General features: G+C 40.6%; 1 protein-coding gene and 1 long non-coding RNA gene across 5 annotated transcripts in view; one reads left to right on the plus strand and one right to left on the minus strand.

The window, feature by feature from the left end:
- Nucleotides 1-21,778, plus strand: part of GRM5 (glutamate metabotropic receptor 5) — a 533,478-nt gene that overhangs the window by 505,089 nt on the left and 6,611 nt on the right. Inside the window, exon 8 of one of the 3 annotated variants that reach the window (XM_019948818.3) lies at nucleotides 11,146-11,241. The exons of the other annotated variants lie outside the window; for them this stretch is intronic. Coding sequence (XP_019804377.2) covers nucleotides 11,146-11,241 — 96 coding nt within the window. The remainder of the gene's footprint in view (nucleotides 1-11,145; nucleotides 11,242-21,778) is intronic. 3 annotated transcript variants of the gene reach the window in all.
- LOC109552342 (uncharacterized) overlaps nucleotides 1-21,778 on the minus strand; it is a 265,244-nt gene that overhangs the window by 237,883 nt on the left and 5,583 nt on the right. The window contains exons 2-3 of one of the 2 annotated variants that reach the window (XR_012333377.1): nucleotides 20,041-20,091; nucleotides 7,980-8,087 (exon numbers count right to left, since the gene is read on the minus strand). This is a non-coding gene — a long non-coding RNA (uncharacterized lncRNA). The remainder of the gene's footprint in view (nucleotides 1-7,979; nucleotides 8,088-20,040; nucleotides 20,092-21,778) is intronic. The other variant, XR_012333376.1, reaches the window with a different exon arrangement.

Below are 21,778 nucleotides of genomic sequence, written 5' to 3' on the forward strand. Positions count from 1 at the left end.
TATAGCTGATTCTTTACATTTGAATTGGTTATTTGCATCACTTCTTCAACTGTCAACTTCTACCTTCCTTTTATTTTATAAAGGACAGAGTACTATGTTCCCTGGCAGCTTCTCAAATACTTTTGCAACTTATATTCATTTCTGACATGATTTTCTGGGCCTATTGATCGTGCTCAGTTTTTGTTTTTAATCTGAAATCTCTGAATGAATCAAATTGACATTTCAAGTCTGGGCAAATGCTGTTTTTCTGTACATGGAGACCACAAGATCTGCCAGAACATGTAGTAAACCACTCTAATATGTTTACTTATGTATGGGCACAGAGAGGGCAGAAGGATGAGACTGAAGTGGGGAATTCCTTTGCAATATTTTTTTTTTCTTTTTTGGCGGAATGCGGGCCTCTCACCGCTGTGGCCTCTCCCATTGCGGAGCACAGGCTCCGGACACGCAGGCTCAGTGGCCATGGCTCACGGGCCCAGCCACTCCGCGGCATGCGGGATCTTCCCAGACCGGGGCACGAACCCGTGTCCCCTGCATCGGCAGGTGGACTCTCAACCACTGCGCCACCAGGGAAGCCCCCTCTGGGAAGCTTTCTGAGCCATAGATTCCGTATCTGAATAATAATTACATTACTTAGTTTGTTGAGAAAATTAAATGATATAAGAAAAGCTTTCTGCAATATTTTAAATGCTATTCAAATATATTTCATAGTTTCTCTCCTTACTTTATCACTGTCAGGATCAAAAAGTAGGATGATCCTAAGGGTAATGTGTCAATAAATCTGAAAAATAAAATGTAGTGTGTGCACTCTGCCTCATACATCTTAAAATTAGAAACTGTGTTTCTGGGTGATCGCTAAAGATATCACCTAGGGTAGGTGTTCGATGCGAACTTTGCCTGGAGACCAAAGGTCTAGCCTGGTGTTTGAGTAAACCAACACGGGAACGAGGTTGAATGTGCCCAGAGCTGTTATAAAGGTTGTACTGGTACAGAAGGAAAGTGGGGTCAATGACTGGACCGAAGTGAAGATTGAAAACTAAAGGCAGAAACATCCTGTCCAAAGCCAGGGAGGCAAAGGGAAAGGGAGAACTGAGAAACAAAAACTGGCTCCTAAATTTGCTATAATCGGCTCAAATAGGATGGCGCCTGGAAGAGAATTCCAAAATCGTCACTGAGTAAAGCCAGGACCACTTTTATGTGGATATATAACTGACTAGGTAACGGATAAGTACATAGAGACACTAAGCTTTGTTTTCTTCATTTGTCTCTTCTTTGTTTTTCCTGATGTTTTCCTAGTCTAGTGACATGAAAGGTAATTGAGGGAAATATGTAGCAAATCTATGCCGGCCAATACCAATTCTGCAAACACATGCAACCAAAAACTTTATCTAAGTCCTTGTAAGTGCTTGGACTTGTGATAGTTCCCGCTAGTTAATCAGTCTGAGAACGCAACACTGAACAGATAATAACTGGTTATTTTGGGTTCCTGGACTCAGCTCCAATTATGGGAGGGTTCTCCCCACACCAACAAGCAATTCTTTGAACACCAACTAGGTGTCTTGACAATTCAACTCAATTGTGATACTACCTACCCAAAGACAACATCAGATTCCACAGGTTAAGGGTTCAGTCCCACAAGTCTGCCCTCCCCTACAGCTGTCACCAACCAGCTACAGATTGGAGGTTCCCACGACCCCTACCTTGGAAGTCAGAGCCAGTCCCAAGTCCAAGTTGTATTTCTGATTTACTGGCGATAAATCAGAGGTTCCCATAATCCCCTCCTCAGCTTGGATAAACTTGCTATAGTGGCTCACAGAACTCAGAGAAACACCGTACTTACTAGATCACCGATTTATTGTAAAAGGATAGAACTCAGAACAAGATGGAAGAGATGAACAGGGCAAAGTATGTGGGAAGAGACACAGAGCTTCCAGGCCCTCTCCAGGCACTGCACTCTGAACATCTCTACAAGTCACCAACCTGGAAGTTTTCAAACCTGTCCTTCGGGTTTTTATGGAGGCTTCCTTACATAGGTATGATTGATTAAATCACTGATCATTGGCAACTGAAATCAATCTCCAGCCCCTTCCCCTTCCCTGGAGGTCAAAAGGGTGGGATTGAAAGTTCTAACCCTCTAATCACATGGTTCGGTCCACTGGCAACCAGGCCCCATCCTTAGCTGAGTTCCAAAAGTCACCTCATTAATATCACAGAAGACACTTTTATCACTCTCAATACTTAGGAAATTTCAAGAGTTTTTAGAGCTGTGAGCCGGGAACGGTGGAGAAAGACCAAATGTATATGAAAAATATATTTTGGTCATCTGAAATCTTATAAATCACAATACTGCACTAGTTGTGACTACAGTTACCATAGCTTTTGATAAGTGAACAGTAGTGTTTGTACCATGGTTATAAGGGCCAACTGTTTAGGCATTCTCTAAATGTGGATTATTGAGAACATAATACTGTGCTTTACCCCGTCTATCTCCCTCCTTTTTTTCCTATACAAATCTAACTCTATGAAGACTCTCACACTTTTTATATTCAATAATATGTATAAAAAAGGAACACTATTTAAAAGAATACAAATGGTTAGGTAAGATAAAGTATTTGGTAGTAACTTGCTTCTTTAGGGTTTTCATAAACACACACACACACACACACACACACACACACACACACACTTATAAATACCTAAGCATAAGTAAATGTTATAAACAACTTAGAAATTCTTGGACTCAGCCTTGGTAGAGAAAGTAATGAAGCAAGGTAAGAGGTAGGAGGATGCTGGCATTAGAGAATCTAAAATCTAATTCACAGTGGCTTACATTATAAAAAAACCAATCTCACATAAAAAAGAAGTTCTGGGCTTCCCTGGTGGCACAGTGGTTGAGAGTCCGCCTGCCGATGCAGGCGACACGGGTTCGTGCCCCAGTCTGGGAAGATCCCACATGCCGCGGAGCGGCTGGGCCCGTGAGCCATGGCTGCTGAGCCTGCGCGTCCGGAGCCTGTGCTCCGCAATGGGAGAGGCCACAACAGTGAGAGGCCCGCGTACCGCTAAAAAAAAAAAAAAAAAAAAAGAGGCTAATTCAGTGGCTCAGAGACATTGCCTAGGACCTATGTTCTTTTAATCTTCCATGCCACCATTTTTTGCAATGTTGCCTTAACTTCTCTCATGCCTGCTGCATGGTTGTAACATTGTCAGGTATCACATCCAAACAACTGTCCACAGCAAAAAGGGACCATGTTTTCCAGTGCTTTCTTGATAAGACTAAAAAAATCATTAGAAATGTCCAGAATACCCTCTCCCATGATCATTGGCTGAAACGGAGAGTAAAATGGGTCACCATCATCATCTTAGTCTAATCAGCATCTAACTCCTCAATGTCAGAATGGGATAGCTTGGTATGAAGAATGGGGCTATATGAAAGAGAGGCAAATACTTTTTTTAAAATGAGGATCTTTTGTACAACCTACTGTGTTTTACCTGCCAATCATTTTCCTTATATTTTTTGCTTATTCCATAAGCTTCCTGCCCATAGTGGCTATTTCACTTTTCTACCCATACTTTCACAAACCTCAAATTCCACCCCTTCTCCTCTCACTGATTATCATTCCAACTTTGGGAGATCTCATGTCGTTTCTCATGAGCTTGCTCATCTTTCCTCCTCCCCACCTGAATATTTTCCCATAACATGGTTCTCCTTTTATTCATTCATTTATGCATATATTCATTCAACAAATATCATCACCCGTAATAAGCTTGGCAATGTCATAGGCACTGGAAAGATGGCAGTGAAGAAAACAGTCTAATATGCTTCATAGAGCTCACATTTTTTTGAAGGTTCTACTGGGAAAAAAGACAGTAAATAAAACAAATAAGTAGAATATAAATTATGGTGGATAAGATAAAAGCAGGAAATGGTAGGAAGAGTGAGGTCACAGTTGCATTTTTAAACAGGGTGGTCATGGCAGGCTATATTGAGAAAGGAACATTTGAGAAAAGATTTAAAGGAGGTAATCTCTCAAGATATTTTGTGGGGAAGCACTGAAGGCAGAGGAAATGACCAAAGCAAATGGCACTTTGGTGGGAGGATGCCTGGTGTCTTCAAGCAGAACAAAGTGGGGAAGGGGGAAAAAAGTAAGTTATGGGATCAGAGAAACAGTAGAGGGAGAAGATTATACAGGACTTTGTAAACCGTTATAAGAAATTTAGATTTACTCAGGGAGATGGGTTGAGCAGAGAAGCGATAAAAAAGATGTTTGTATTGACGGGATTATCCTGGTTGCTGTCTGAAGACTGCATATGGTTAGGCGGGGTTGGGTGGTGGGGAGGGTTTTCGTAAGGACAGAAGCAGGGCCAGTTTGGGAAGCCAGTGTAATTTTCATAGTAAAAGATGACAGTGGCTTGGACCAGGTAGTAAATAGAGGGGGTGGTAAGAAATGGTCAGATTCCGGGTATGGTGTGAAGATGAAGCCTGCAGTATATGCCAACTGGTTAATTATGAAGTATAAGTGAAAAAAGTGTGTTCTTTCCTTTTATTCTGTAATTGTTTTATCTCAAAACTCTACACTAGGTATTCCCTTTCCCCAAACATTTTTAATTTTTTTCCTCTCTTCCTTGGTCTCTTGACCTAAGTCTACAAAGTTGCTTCAGTTTCCACTTCATAAAAACAAAACAAAACCAAGCAAAACAAACAACAATAATAACAACAAAGCCCTTTGGAGATTTGATAACCCCCCCAAGTTACCTTTCCATTTTATTTATTTATTCATCCACATATTCATTCACAAGTTTTATTCACTCATCATCTTTTTGTAATTCTCTAGTTTTCTAGGTTTATGCTTAATCTTAGCCTCAAAACTCTGCCTTCTTGACAGAAATTTTGGTGTGAAAATCACTTACTGGGTTTTCTGTGACGAAGTGATTTGTTCTATAACGCCTTCAATAATTTTTATTTTTGAGGAAAAGACTCTTTCCTTCCATATCATTTATCTCTGCTCATACCATACTTCTATTCTGAATAACAGAATGCAGTTGAAGAAAAGAGGATTTAAGTTTACTTCGTAAATGGGATGCATTCATAATGGTTTAAATGAGAAATTTCCTTTAAAAACACCCTCCTACACACTAACTCCCCAATCCTCCTCTCCTGCCCTATTGGTGACCATTCCATATTGAATTTACACAGAAAACATACATGAAATTTCCAACATTTTCCATCTTCCTTTCATTGACCTCTAATAGAGACCACTGTTGGGGTTTTTTTTTTCCCTCTAAATATTTTAAAGGAGGATGGAATAAAGTAAAATGTGTGTACGGTGGTTTCTACACATAGGAGAAAATGTCTCCCTGTGGTTTGCACTAAACTGAATGATACTTAGTGTGGGAGCAGAAAATGAGCTGGGCATCGTTCAGAGTTCAGAAGAATTAGCTCAACGCTCCTTCAAAGAGTGGAGTATGCGGCATAGTGGGAGTCAGTGTGGGAGAGAAGATGGGAAAGAGAAAACTATTTCTCAAGATAATTTTAGCCACTGGAAGGAACAACACTTTGGGCAGGACAAGGCCTTGACTAAATTATGGAGTCAGAGAAATGTGCCTCTGGCACCTTCAGCTTTCTCCTCTTCTGTCCCTTTTTTCCCTCTACTCCTGAGACCTCCAGGATCTCAATGCCGTTTTCCCCCTCTCATCTCAACCACATACTCAGAGAGTCTGCAATATGTATCAGAAAACATGGGATAGCTACTCACAACAGCACTTGCTTCATGGGCCTCCTCACTCGTGGATGATGGAAAATCTTTGCACTTGACATTAAGGGAAGGTGAGAGAATTTACCATGGAATCTTCCTAGCATCTCAGAAACAGTATCGTGTTGGGAAATTCCAATTACACATATTGGTCTTTGTTTCACCCACTGGACTTTTCCCTTCTAAACCATTTGAAGGCTCTGTCTGTAATCCCTATTTCTTGATAAAGACCCTCCTTCAATTTCAACCTCTTCATTAAACACTCCATTTACTGTATTTTCTTTACCTTAAAACCTGGTTCTCTCCTAAGGACATTCCTTCCCCTGTAGGCCTTTCATAGGTTACTTATCCTTCCACATCACATATTCCTCAGGGCACAGAGCTGGGGGTCAGCAACTCCATGCTACTTCCAGACATATGTCACACAGAAATGTAAAAGTGAAAAACCGCCTTCACTGAGACTCTTGACATCTAGTTATCCCTCTATCTTGCAACTTTCTTTAAAATTACTATTTACTACCAACTTCTAGGTAAAGAATTTCTGTCCACCCCAAGCTCTGCTATCGTTCTGGGTTACTTTAGTGTCTATATAATAAAGAGGAAACCATCACCATGGGCTCATTTCTCAATTGTAATGATTAAATTCTAATGCAATTAGAATTATCGTTTTAGCCATCCTACCTCTAGTAAACATATTACCTGAATCTCCCTCCCATAAGGAGTCCTTATGTCTTAATATCAAACTCTCCCTTTTCCTTCTAGCTTCAGGCATCATCCCCACAATACCTGCTATTTCACCTAATACACACATTCTTCTTTGAATTTATTCATTTTATTCTGGTCTTTCACCTCATTCTGGACTCATTTATCCATTCTGGACCACATAGCCTATATAGAAATTTCAGTAATCCAGTGTCTAGTAGATATTGGGAGAGACAGGGGAAAGGGAGTAAAGAAATGGAATTTTTTATTCAAATCATTATGGAGAAATTACATTTACTATCCAATCCTTAGTGATTACCCCCATATCTTTTAAATTCACCAGATGAACATGGGCTCTTGTAGAATTGAGTAAAGAGGAACTAGAGCTTCCTGGACAAAGGAGGTACAAAAGGAATCAAAAAAAAAAAAAAAAACTTCATAGACGGCAACTAAAGCTAATTTCAGAACAAATCATTCTTAAATCTCTTAAACCTATTGTGACAGATTTTCACGCTAAGATTATGGCCCAGAAACCAAAGTGTCAAAGCTATATTGAGCACAGATCTACAAGTCTGGAGACTGTAAAGGGAAAAAAATAGCAGATTGAAGAACCCTGAATTCAGTATCTAGCATATAGCAGGTACTCAGAAAACATTTAGAGGGAATGCTTCCACTAACAGTGTTAGAGGAGTTTCTGAACAGGTAGAATGAGCAAGTCTGTAAACCTTCCCTCCACCACCCCATAGTTTACCTGCTCTCTGTGGGCACTTTCAACCGTTCTCGCGGTATTTGCAGTCATCTGTATGCTAATGGCTCCCAAGTACATAATAGTCCCCTAACTTCTGGATTCTTAAACCCATGTGCCTACTGAATTTGTCCAATTGTATGTTCCACCAGCATCTCAAACCCAATATTCCAAAATGAAGCTTTTTATTTCTTCCTCCAAATATACTCCTTCTCCTATATTTTCTTAACTTAGTTAAGTGCACCACCCAAGGCAATAACCGAGGTAGCATTCTGCACTTCTCTCTCTTAAACTCATCGATGATCCTACTCATTCTACCTCCTAAATATTTTTGAAACTGTTCTCTCATTTTCCTCCTATTATCACTACCCCAAGGAATTATCTCAACATCTCTCACATGAACTATTACAATAGAATGAGTCGCTCTATCTCTAGTTCCATTCCCTCAAGTCCGTAGTATTTTATCTAAATGTCAACTCTGACCACATTTTTTTCTTAGCCTCTCCATCCACACCATGCATTTTACCTTGTGTTATTTACCCTAGGTTACAGTAAAAAACACCAAGCACTGTTTCCCCGTGCACACCATGCTGTTTGCTCTTGATGTCTCTTCTGCCTGCGTACCCATCTTTTCATACTGCATTCCTACTCATCTTTCAAGATTTACCCTGGGATCATATCTCACTGAAGTTTTTCCTGACATTCTAGTATGGGTTAGGAGTCCTTCTTGCATCCGTTTCTATAATAAAACTTCTCACGTTGTTTGAAAATTATCTGCTTACCTTTCATCCTCCCACTCCAGGCTATGAACTTATCAATGGCATAGAGTTATCCACGTGCTCCTTATCACAGTGCCTTGCACATGGGGTATTCAGTAAATGGTTTGAATGCTGTAAATTAAACATATGTAGTGAGTGCATCTATAGGAACCCAAATGAGGGAACACGATGTAAAGTCCTACACTAGCTCCTCCACTAGCCATCCTTATTAACTCTGCTACTTATTTGCAAAATGGGGCCTAGAAAAGGTAAATAATAAGTCTTCATAGTTTTGTTTCTAAAATTACTGACATTGTTACTTATACGGAAGATGAATGGAAATAAGATGAGCGTTGGAGTCATTTTCTGATACTGGGTTCCCCATTCATAAACCTTGTAAGCTTGGGCTTACGGACCCTGATCCTCAAGGCCTGCCTCTTTGGAGTAAGGAAAATAGCACCTACTCTGTAGGGTAGTTTTAAGAATTGAAGATAATATACCAAAAAGAACCTGGAACATTCAATATTCTGTTAGCATTATTATTTCTATTATGACCTTGAATATAATCACAAAGCATTTTATTTGAAAACTGAGTTAATATTTGTAAAGCACGTAAAACAGTACCTCAAAAGTATGTGTGTACATGTGTGTGTAACTGTGTGTATATCTCTGCTTTAGTAAGTGCCTAAAAGATATATGAATTTATTATATAAGAGAAGTAATTTTCACTGATATTTTATTAGCTATAAACTCTGAAAAGCTTTAACTATTTTAATTGACAGTTCTAGAGTTCTGCAATAAGCCCAAATGGAAAGAATTATACACCTGCAGCAGAGACTATAGAAGCATTATTAGCTACTTTAAACAGTACATTATGGTGAATGGAATAATGAATAAGTGAATGAATGAAAATGTGGTTTATTTAAGTATCTGGTAAACATAGTTAAGCTGTAATTATAGTTATAGACAGGAAGAAGTGTCCCATCCAAAAGCAAAGATAAGCTTCCCAATCTGTAAATGACATTTTCACCTTGGATACAAGAACTATTTGAAACTTCTAAATAAGTCTAATGTATCTCTTGCTTTATTGGAATAAGTTGGGATTTGTATTTTTTATTTTGTTTTGTAAAATCTTTTACCAAAAGAGAGTGGGTTATGAGAGAATAAGATGTTTCACAAGCAGGGGCACCTGGCAGAGCGTGTGCATATGTGTGTGTGTACATGAGAGAGAGAGACAGACAGAGTGACATAGATAGAGACAGAAAGAAGAGCTTTGGGGCATGAAGAGTGTAGATGTCCTAAATTAGCTATGAAAAAATTTAAATTAACTGGAAATTAGCCTAACAGAAGATATTCAAAAATACTTTTAAGGAACCATGAATACTTCTATTATTCTATTAATATTCTTTTAATTTAAGCTCTAGAGCAGCATTCTGGCTATGCAACCCAATTCACAAATAAACACAAAATATTTTCTATTGAAATGTGGAATGTCCTTCGATGATTGGTACTTCACAAGGGATCCTCTTCCAAGGTGTTTTCTTTGGTGAAATAAAAGCTGCTCAATCTGGTTTGGTCCGATGCTTTACCTTCTCAAAGAAAGTCTTTTTAAGTTCTTTTCCTCTCTTCTTTATGGCTTAGACCTAGGGTTACTGTGTACATACTGTCTTCTCCCCTTCCTTCTCCCATGAGACTGTGAGCTCTATGAGGCAGGACCTGAAGATTATTTATCTCTCTATCCCTAGGACAAAGCCCATTGCCTAGAATTTAATAGATGCTCAACTAATGTTCACTGAAGAAGGTAATCCATTTTGCTTGACTTAACGAGCCATTTCACTTTCACTCAAATACTAAATACTTTTCACATCTAAGAAGAGAAAAAAGTTATGAGCAAGCCCTTTATCCCAGGACAAATAATGATTTTAATTTTGTTGCCTTTTGTTTTATTTAACATGAATTCTGAGACAGCAGAAAAAGAAAACTTTTTTTAAAAGTGACTATATCAAGAGTAAACAGGTCTTCTGATAGCCACTTTATCACTACCTGCTGAATAACAGGAACGTGGACGAAGTGGCACCAGATCAGGCTCCAGATTTAGAAGGGAAAATGTAATAAAGATAATAATAAACCTTAAGAGCCTTGGACGCTTGCAAGCTCTACTGACTATTACTCTCTCCTCACTAGGCTTGTGATTTTGGTCAAGTCAGTTAAGTAAGTCTCAGTTTCCTCATTTGGCAAATGGGGATAACAATGCCTCTTCAATTATCCCACGGGCTTAAACTGATGAATTAAAAAAAGAGATTATTTCTGTGAAAGCATGTTGGCTCTGAAAACTGTCATACAAGTATAAGGGTTCATCCTGATGCACCATGTAGCAGACAAATGTTGGAAATCTCTTAACTTATTTTAGATGAAATTTCTAGTACCTTCCAGATGTGGTGAATTGTTAACTCTGATATAAAAGCTGTTTAAGCCACTCACCACAATGCAAGCAGCCCAATACTGACTGTCACACTTCAGCTTAATGGTTATGTAAACCTCTCACATCCAAGGAACGTCTCTTTTCTCTTTTGGCATCACCAGTCTCTAGTATCACGCTCAGACACAGTACCACTCATGGAAGGTTCATTAATGATAAGAATGACTTTTTAAACTAGAAGGCAAACACATTATAATGGCTAAAAGTGTAGGTTCTGAACTTAGATTCCTGTGTCCAAAATCCTGGATCAATCTACATAATCCTTATAATCTTAAGTTTCTGCTTCAGTAAAATGGATACAATAATAGCAGAGGCTCTGCCACAAGTTGTTGCCAGGACTACATTTGGGTCAAGTTCCAGCACCAGGTCTGGCATATGGTAAACACTAAATTCTAATGTACTGATATTCATCTTTTTCTTAGAGGCTATGAATTACATCCTTTTTACCACTGACTATTAAATATGATCAACAGGCAATGTAAAAGGGTAGATCACATGTGGTTCAACCAAGGAGTAACAAAATTACCCCCCAGTGTTATCGATATACCATCACAACCATCTATAGCATCACAGGTCAGCCACCGCAGTGAAAGCAGGAGCCCTGTTCGGGCGAGGGGCCACCCTCTGCAGCCCCAGCTCTTCCTCAGCCCGGCAAGGGAAGCACACAATCACATCTCTCTGTTTGCTCCTGTCCCTGTTCGTGCTCACCAGGTACAAAGACAGGAGACTGGCCCAGCACAAGTCGGAAATAGAGTGTTTCACCCCCAAAGGGAGTATGGGGAATGGTGGGAGAGCAACAATGAGCAGGTAAGCAAAGTGTGAGTGGCCTGAGGTGGTGTGAACTAAATGTACGCAAGCTACAGGAACAGGTGGCTCCCTGGTCTGGGTCCTCACTCCACCGTGCCTCCCGTGCAGTGTGTCCAACCTGGGCCACCACTGGGTTTCTACGTGCGTTTGATTTGCAAAAACCCACGCCACCCACGTGTGAAGTGATGGGAGCCTCCTGTCCCGGACGCTGCTGTTCCCCAGGGTTGTGCGCTTTGCATGTCTGAAGCCTCAGCTCACAGTCAGTGTCCCTGTGGGTTTTAAATTACTGGTTACATGCTTCTGTGGAGTTTGCAAAGTGGAAGAGATTGGAGGAAATACACATTTCAGGACGATCCAATTGCTTAACAAAAACAAATGCAAAAGCCTAGGACTGGTTTTGAGGGAAGGACTGCAATGGAGGGGAGACTCCAGCCCTGATCCCACAAGCCTGGGAATTCATCTGACTTACTTTGAATGAAATGTCATCTCACAGCCAAGGGCAAATGCCAGGCCAAATGAGTGAACTGTAGAGGCCAGAGGCTTTTCGTGAACTGAAATCAGGAAAGCTAGTCCTCCTCTAGCTACCGTAGCTTTGCAGCTCCCTTCCTTCTCTGTGTTTGGTGGTGAACACACCCTGTCGCTGCGCTGTGCATGTTCCGTCATACCAGGCCCTCCCAACCAAGCTGTGCCCAGGAAACTGGGGTAGCTGGAACTATAAGCATCGACTAAGCTTTGTCTGCATGAAATAAACGTGCTTTATTGCATGGGACTGGGTTTCAAGAAAAGGGCTCTGGAGATAAAGAAGGCTGGAGGAGCCCTGAGTTGGGAAATTGTCCCCCATGAACTAACTCCCCACCCCTAATTTGTTGTGGCTTTTCCCAATCCATCTGTGGTACTGAAGTGTGGGAGGGAAGCTCTCGCAAATCAGCCTGGATTAAAGGAAAGGGGAAGTGCAGAAGATACAGTGTGTACATATGTGCGCCCATGTGCTGAGAGCAGAGCTTGAGATCCCGCTGCAGAGCAAGAAGAGAATCTAATCCCGTGAACTTTCACCTCCAAACGTTGTTCGATTCCACAGTAGTGGGTGCCTTCTGGTTTTCAAAATAATGTCTAACTTTCTACAAGGACACTGCACAACTTCTGGGGGCCGTTCACATCACAGTCTGTGAAAATGATGCCCTGAACTGTGCAGTGTACAGCCTGAGCCATCATTCACAGCAGCCCTGGTCAAGAGCTTGGCTGACTTCGTTCACGGCTCCCAGAAACAAGGCAGTGAGAGCACGTGTACACGTGCAGGCACATATGTGTGCACACTGGTGTATCTGATAGTCTTATACCCACAATCCCTTTATACAGCTTTCTTTGGATCTCAGTGTGTCTGGAAGATAAGCCTCAGTGGATCATTTTGTGGCGGGTAACTCAACAGACTGCTACCGGGGCTCCTAGTTTCCTTCTATTCAGATATAACTAAGTGGCACAATTCCTCTACTTGAAAATCATTCAGACAGCATCAGAGTTGACAGGACACGGTGAAAATGACTGCATCAAATGAGCGCAGGGGCTCTGTCCAAAGTGACTTGTAATTTGAGGCACTGTCTCGGACTGGAGTTCCCAAGCGTAGCAAACTTGGCTGCCTATCAAACATCCTAAGGCAAAGTCTTGGTCAGCACAACCTAGGAATCTGTAGTGTAACAAGTTTCCAAGGTCATTCAGATTTAGTCAGTCCATAAACCGATATTCTGAAATAATCCACTTGTGTAGGAGATGAAGCTATTCATGGTAAACATAAGGTCTCAATTCCGTCAAGCGGTATTCTTGAGAGAGTTTAGTCAGTGCTTGGAACTCAGATCTGATCAGCCTAGCGATTAGATTTGCTCAAGGCTGTCTTGTTTGAGAATGGGGGTGGGGGGGGAGGAGGGAGACGGCAGACAGCAAGGGGACCCCAGCTTCCTTGGGTCAGGTCCAGATCTACAAAGGTAGCCACTCAATGTGTTACACTGTAATGGTCTAAATTTCCCTACAACAGTAAGATACCATTCGGCATTTGTTTGAATATAGCCAAGGTAATGGCAAGGCTTATTACACTGATATGTCCTGCTAGGCAGAGGGGAGCAGTGTATGCTGCAGTTAAGAGAGTTCTGATGGAGCAAACACCTCAGCCTCACAGATAAGCATAGTTAAGTAGAAACAAATGATCTTCCCTTCCTACTTTTTCTTTCCATTTCTTTAACATCAAGTAAAAACTGACAGAGAGAAAGCATATATGGGAGGAGTCCTATTTGTTTATATGAATACACACAAAAAATATTTATCCAAAAGAGATAAGTTTAAAATGAATATTAAGAGAAAGATATTAAGATATCAGAGAGGAGACAACTGCAATGTATACTATTTCTAAATAAGGGGTTAGAGTAGTTAATCCCAATTTGCTTGTTCTGGAATAGAATGGAAGGGCTGGAAAAAGCATAACTGTATGAAACTTTCATAGATACTTTTAGTACCAGCTGATAAGGTCCTCTTTCTTATCCATTCCCACTCCTCCCCCCAGTTGCTTCCCAGAGTCACAGTCAAGCATCCTATTTACTCTGCAAACATCTGGGCTGATTCTGCAGCCATTACCAAACAACCAGTCCCAGGGAGGGACCGAGGGAAGCTCCAACAACCACAGAAAACCAGGAGTGTCGGCCGGCATCTCATTTGCCTATGTTTTCTATGATGACACTACAGAATGGACCGGACCCTATGAAGTCATGCCTGGGGAGATCCTTGCAGAGCCATGTTGCCGGGCAGGAGAGAAGGAGTTTTACAAGGCGTGCAGTCATAGCAGGGCAGAACAGCATGACCTTATCTGCAACACTGGCAGGGCCTTAGAGACACCCCCTCACATCTCCCCCCTCGCCCCCCCACTTGGAAAGGAAAAGGAACACTGTATGTATCCCTAACACTCTAGCTTCCTGAAATACTATGTCGCCGTTTTCCCTTTATGTGAACATTCTTTTTCTTTCTGTCTGACTATAGCATAACTTGTCACCTTTTCATATTTTCACAGTGGACAGTCTAAGCGTGTTTCAGAGCAGTCTTCCTGATTGCAGGAGAAGTGAAAGAGAGTCCTAAACAGGGAGGTGCTCTAAGAACCAGAAATTCTCTAAGCACTGTTACGTGGGAGTTCATACGGAGATGGTCCGCTCTCGGGATTGGCTAAATCCTCAACAATGAATGTTACTATTGCCTGTCTCAGCAGGGGGATTCCACCTCAGTGCTCCCTGGAATCTGCATTCTGATGTGCTCGTGTTATACCCCATGAAGGAGAGGCACAGATATTGAGTCTCCCAGTCTCTCTTTGAGAAAGGGACCCCTTAATCAAATGATACAGATCTAAAGCCCTCATTCAGTGCCTGAAGGAAGGAGGGTGGTAGGGGGTTCTTTTTACTGTTGCTACGTCATGATATCAGTTATGTGAAAGATCAACCCCTAGTCAGCTGAGTAACTGCTTTTCACCTAGTAGATGCGGCATCTAATTTTAGTGGGTATAATTGTTCAATAACACCTTAGGGAATCTAGTAACAGCAATGTAATAATAGTCATTATTAAATGAGTAAGGAACTCAGATTTGAAAGTAAGCCCAAAATGTGATACCTGTGTTAGGATTTTTTTGCCTCTCATCCCTTCAATTATTTCTTCCTCCATGTAATGATCATTTACTAAGCATCTACTATAAGCCAAGCACTGACAAGACTCTGGAGATAAATGGATGACCAAGTCAAGACTAATGCCCTTGAAAATCAATTGTCTATCGGGAAACAGAGTCAGAAAAAGAGATCACTGCAGTGCAAATATGGAACCCCTCTCCCATAGAACAATTGTTTATCATATTAACTCATTTAATATCATAAACAATAACCAATGCCAGTGCAAATAGAATTAAGAGTAATAGAAACTAAATAATAATAAAATAAACCTGAATCGAGTGTTCAGAAACAGCTAGGCACACAGTTATATACAATTCAGAGTCCATAAAATGCTCAATCTAAAGACAGAGTGGCAGATCGGATAAAAATACAAGAGCCTACAATATGCTGCCTACAAGAGACCCACTTCAGGGCAAAGGACACACACAGACTGAAAGCAAAGGGATGGGAAAAAGACATGTCATGCAAACAGAAATGACAAAAAAGCAGGGTCCCAACACTCGTATCAGACAAAATAGACCTTAAAACAAAGGCCATAAAGAAAGATAAAGAAGGACACTGTATAATGATAAAAATTCAGAGTCCACAGAAGAGAAAGAGGCTGCCTTTGCAGAGGCCAGCTGGGTGCTGAGCCATAGGCTAGGATGGCTACAGTAGTCTTCTCTTCACTCCTCCCCAAAGTCAACTTCAAATTAATGCTATAACTTATATTTAGAGATGTTCTAAAACGAGTAAGGCTAATAATAACAATTGCTTCCATTACTGTAATTACTATGCATCAGATACTGGGGTAGTCCCTTCACAAATGTTATACATTAAGTTCTCACAAGAACATTATAAGCAAGATATTTTTCCTTTCCATGGCATATATGAGATCATACAGTATTTGTCTTTATCTGCCTTATTTAACTTAATATAATGCCCTCAAGTTTCATTCACGTTGTCACAAATAGCAGGATTTCCTTCTATTTCAAGGCTGAATAATATTTTCTTTATGCACATTTTCTTTATCCATTTGTCCATCAATGGACTCAGGTTGCTTCCGTATCTTGGCTATTGTAAATAATGCTGCAACGAACATTAGGGTACATATATCTTTTCAAGATATTGATTTCATTTCTTTGGATAAACACCCAGCGTTGGAATTGCTGGGTTCACATGGCAGTGTGATTTTTAACTTTTTGAGGAACCTCCAAACTGTCTTCCACAGTGGCTGCACCAATTTATATTCCCACCAAAGTGTGCAAGGGTCCCCTTTTCTCCACATCCTTGCAAACGCTTGTTATTTCTTCTCTTTTGGATAAGAGCCATTCTAACAGGTCTGATGTGATATCTCATTGGGGTTTGGATGCGCATTTCCCTGATGATTAGTGATGTTGAGCACCTTTCCATGTACCCGATGGCCATCTGTATGGCTTCTTTGGAAAAACGTCTCTTCAGAAGCGACACATTTTCTTTATCCATTTATCCACCAATGGACATTTAGGTTGTTAGGCTACTATGAATAATGCAACAATGAACATGGGGGTGCTAATACCTCTTTTGAGATCCTGATTTCAATTTTTTGGATATATACCCAGCAGTGGGATTGCTGGATCAGGTGGCAGTCTGTTTTCAATTTTTTAAGGAACTTCCATACTGTTTTCCCCAGATGTTGCAACATTTTGCATTTTGCACAAAGGTTCCAATTTCTCCACATCCTCACCAACACTTGTTATCCTTTGTGAGTTTTTTTGATTAAGTTATCCTAACAGGTGTGAAGTGATAATACCGTAATGTACACTAAAAAATTTAAGAGGGTAGGTCTCATTTTAAGTGTCTTACCATAATACAAGGAAGGAAGGAAGGAGGGAGGGAGGAAAGGAATGAAAAGATACATCATGAAGCACGTGAAGCAACCCAAAGGGAATGGAACTGGAATCGACTTAGTGCCTCACATCTGTGGCATGGCCCATTTTATGCAATAAGCAAAAATAATCCAAAGAATTGCTTTCTTAAATGAGGAGCTTTTTATACATAATAAGCATGTTAGTGGTAGATGTCCAACCAGGATTCAAAGCCTCGAAATCAGAGTACTCTTCATACATCAGATTTCAGTTACATGCATTAGCTGAGGTGCTTTAACTAAGGTCAAAAGGAATATTTTGTCTAAACAGAAATCATGTTTTCAGCAACCACTGTAGAATTCCGGGGACATTCTCTTATCCTACAGTCCCTCCGGAGTCATCTCTGCAATGTTCAGGTGAATGTTGACACAGAGCTTTGGAATTTATTATCAGGTCATTTTATGGACACAAACTTGGGTGTTGGCATTTCCCTTGCTGCTCCACAAAGGTATGTCTTGTCAGCCCTTTGGTTCAGTGTGTATCTTGGCCCTCAGCACAGAGACAATATTGCGTGGTGGCAGTGATCTGGATTTAGGGTCATATTTGAGGCACTGTTCTGCCTTTTGAGTTAGACAACTTAGTTAAGTTCTATAAACCGCAGTTTTTGCATCTATAATACAGGTTAATAATACCTGTCTATACCAAGCACTCAAGGTGAAAGAATTTACTTCATTTGCTTGACACTCCCAGCCTACCTACTCTGCATCAGGTACCATATTAAACACAGGAGATGCATGTAGTGGCTGCCCTTGGAGTGTTCCAAGTTTTGTGCAGGAACAGACCTATAAATACGTCATTAGAAGCGCTATGTCAAACAGCTGTTGTGAAGGGCAAATATAATAACACAGGTGAAAACACCGTGTGAAGTAGAAAGTTCTATTCAAACGGGAGTTACTATCATTCCAAGACTCTCCTTTGCCATCAATCCCAATCCCATGTTTTATTCAAGGTTTAAATCAAGCTGGATTCTTCCACAAAGTCTTCCTGGAAGCTTCAGCCCACAGGCACGAAACAGCTGTGTCTTTTTTTTTTTTTTGATTTATGTATATTTTTATTTTTTTGGCTGTGTTGGGTCTTCGTATCTGTGCGAGGGCTTTCTCTAGTTGTGGCAAACGGGGGCCACTCTTCATCGCGGTGTGCGGGCCTCTCACTATCGTGGCCTCTTGTTGCGGAGCACAGGCTCCAGAAGCGCAGGCTCAGTAGTTGTGGCTCACGGGCCTAGCTGCTCCGCGGCATGTGGGATCTTCCCAGACCAGGGCTCAAACCCGTGTTCCCTGCATTGGCAGGCAGATTCTCAACCACTGCACCACCAGGGAAGCCCAGCTGTGTCTTCTTTTGTTCTTTCTTTACTCACTTGCAATCTGGGCATTATAGTGATGGCTGAGGGAAAAAAATCATTTCCTGTTTTGGGGAAAAAAAATCATTTCCTGTTTTGGAAAAAAAAAAATCTTCTAATCTTAGTTGAAGCACCTCAACTAAACCTAGAACTTATATCTCAGTATGAGGAGTTTAGTTTTGAGTCTGGCTTACTGAATTATGGATCGAAAGAAATAGCTTAATTTGAGAAAGAAAACTCGGTGATGATCCAACAAACTGCCTCTGCTTGGCACACGCTCCTGCATGCCCTGCGTTAGGTGCTTCCTCTTTATAAGAACTTGGGGGAAGTAGCAGCAATCCTAGACCACCAGGCACTTTAATAACCCACCCTGATTGGCCATGGAACATTCTGAAAAGGGCTCCGCTGCTGTTAGACCAAAGGTAAGTTAAAATAGGGCTGAATGGTTCTCCTCCCGCTAGGATTTTATTAGGGACTAAATGCCTACTAAGAGATGTCCTCTGAGGGAATTATCTTAGAAGCATGCAGCCACTACTCCCGCTCCAGCTACTTAAAAGAGAGGCGAAAGTCCACCACGGGGTTGTTGGAAGGGTTTCACAGGGTTAAACACATGGCATTAGTTTCTTGGCCGTATATGCGAGATGTATATTAACTGGATCTTGTTTATCCATGTTATGTTAACATTCCCCAGGCTTTAAGGCCTCGGTAAGCTCCACTTTATTTGCAAATCCTTCCCTGAAACTTCTTTCCCCCATGAGCAACCCTTGCTCTGAATTCCTCTAATACCAACAAGAAAAACCCAAAGCGCAAGGACAAATGTCTTTTTTTCACAATGGTTTTCAGATCAATATGTTCCTTTCCATCCTCATTTTGGCCACAACTGTTAGCATCTTACACTGTATCCCTGCACTATTAAATGAAGCTCTTAAATCTACTCTGGGTACCACTACTGCTTGTGTCAAATCTTCTTGGTTCCTCATTGCCTGAAGGACTAATTAACTTAAATGTTAATTAGGCTTGAACGTCTTCCTGAAGTAGGACCAGGACTGGGGCCAGACAAGGAATAAGGTCAATGGATGAAGCTGTGGTGAAGGTTTAAAGAAGATTATGGCATATACGGTTCCTGAGTTCAACTGTTTTTGTTGAGCTTGAGAAAGATGATCAAATACATAAAATATTAAATAACAACAGAGAATTCTTACAGTTGAAGAATAACAAAGTGATGGGTACTTCTTGATATATTCATTTATTGATTGATCAAGCATGTAGATGACATGTGCATCTAATAATCAGAGCATCTTTCTGGTCTAACATATTAGACCACCCATTTATTCCAGACACTAATAAGAAGTCCAAGGCTGATTACTAATGAGTTATTAAAATAGCAAAAGAAAGTATTGGGTTGGCCAAAAAGTTCGTCCGGGTTTTCCTGTGCGATGTTTCAGAAAACCTGAACGAACTTTTTGGCCAATCCAATAGAAGAAAGAAGACTCTTGTAGGTCAGGGGTGGCCAGGAAGAATTTTTACAGCAGACAAAAAAGTCTAAACTCTACCTTCTGATGCTTTAACTTCTTACTCTATACCTACACAGTCAAACTGGACTACTGGTTATTTCCTGGAAAATTCTTTGTGGATTCCTGGACTTCTGTCACTGCTATCCTTCCTGGAGAGCAATTCTTAGCACTCTCTTTTTGGATTTTGCCATAACCTACTAATTATTCAAGGCCTAGGTGCAATCTGCTCCTGTAGGCAGGCAACATTCCCTGGCCAACCCCCTCCCACTAGAAGTGATTTCTTCTTGTGAAGGTTTGAATCCCTTGTGATCCGTCCCCTCTAAGAACTCAATGAACTGACTGCTTGTTCCCATGCTCCACCATCCCTCACTCACCTCATGTTTAGCATCCTTCCTCCTGGCCATCTGCTTCCTCATTTCAAGGTCCTGGGTAAAAGGAAAACAACCTCTATCAGAATACTGTAATTCATATTGCTAGCCTTCTTCTGTATGTTCTCTTGAAATCAATTTACCCTCTTTGAGGGAAGTCTCTTACATCAGTGACTCTCAGCCGCAATATCAAAAAGCACCGATGAATCAAAATCATTGGCAAAGGTACCACAAATCACTTACTACCAATATTAGATGAAATACCAAAATTTTCAAAATAGTGCAGATTTAAGATTATCCCTGAAATTACACCACTCTCATTTACTGGTATTCCAAAATAAGTCAGAGAGAAAATAAGTGTGCTATACACAGGACAACTGTCTTCTGTTGAATCACAACATGAAAAAAAAAGGCTGAAACTGCCTTATAATATTAATGTATATGGCTGTAAGCTTCAAGGGCCTTCATCATAAAGGCATCCAGTCATCATCCTTGACAAATATAGGTGCTCAATCAACTTGTGCTATTTGAATTAGCAACCAAAGAGAGATGCAGGGTGTTTTCTTGAGACTGCAAAATATATTGCAGTGTCAAGATTAAGAAGTAAAGCAGGGCTTCCCTGGTGGCGCAGTGGTTGGGAGTCCGCCTGCCGATGCAGGGGACACGGGTTCGTGCCCCGGTCCGGGAGAATCCCACGTGCCGCGGAGCGGCTGGGCCCGTGAGCCACGGCCACTGAGCCTGCGCGTCCGGAGCCTGTGCTCCGCAGCGGGAGAAGCCACAACAGTGAGAGGCCCGCGTACCGCAAAAAAAAAAAAAAAAAAAAAAAAAAAAAAAGAAGTAAAGCAATACAGGGTAAGAGAGAATATAAATCAAATTACTACTAACTTATCTACTTAAACACACATAGCATCACAGGTTACATCTGAGGCTCTCTGCCATGGAATAAGGAGAGCTCACTTCAAAAAACAAATATGAACAGGGTACTGTCATGGAAAATGGAACTGAAAATCATGACATGGTATTAGTCCCCGCTTTGTCATTTTCTGTGTAACCCTGGGTAAATCACCTATTCTGAGTCTCAGTTTTCTCATTTTTGGAAGGAGAATAAACACTTTGATCCTATCAACCTCTGATAATCAGTGTTCCTAAAAGTGCTTTATAAAGCACTATGAAAACAGGTGGTATTGCTTTGATTATTATGCCTCTATCAGGTAATTTAGTCCTTGACTTCATTTCCATTACCCAAGTGTTTTTCTCTATATGTGCATCTCTAATGCATACATCATCCTGGCCATTTAAATTGTTTTTGACAGCAGAATAGCTATTTACATCCATTTATGCTATAAGTGGGTAAATTTATATAGATGATTCTGCCATTTTCTTATATATTACGCTGTGTTTTTCAGTGTAATTGTCAAAATCAAGATGTCAGGTTTTAGGCAAGGCTCAGAAAGAAATTCTCCCACCTAATTTAGAATGCCTGAATATAAACAATATCAGATTCCTCAGTATTTTTTAAAACTGTATTTCCATATTTTGTAGTTCAAAACAAATTACTGAAAGCAAACTAGACTGATTTATAAAATTTTAAGATAAAGCAGAAACTAACACACCCCTGTAAAACAATTATACTCCAATAAAGATGTTAAAAAATTTTTAAAAATTAAAAATAAAAGTTTAAGAAAATGTGCAGAAAATGGAACTGCAATTGCAAATTTTCTGCTTATAATATTCTTACTTCATA

This window comes from Tursiops truncatus, chromosome 8 (genome assembly GCF_011762595.2).
Source record: "Tursiops truncatus isolate mTurTru1 chromosome 8, mTurTru1.mat.Y, whole genome shotgun sequence".
Lineage (NCBI taxonomy): Eukaryota > Metazoa > Chordata > Mammalia > Artiodactyla > Delphinidae > Tursiops > Tursiops truncatus.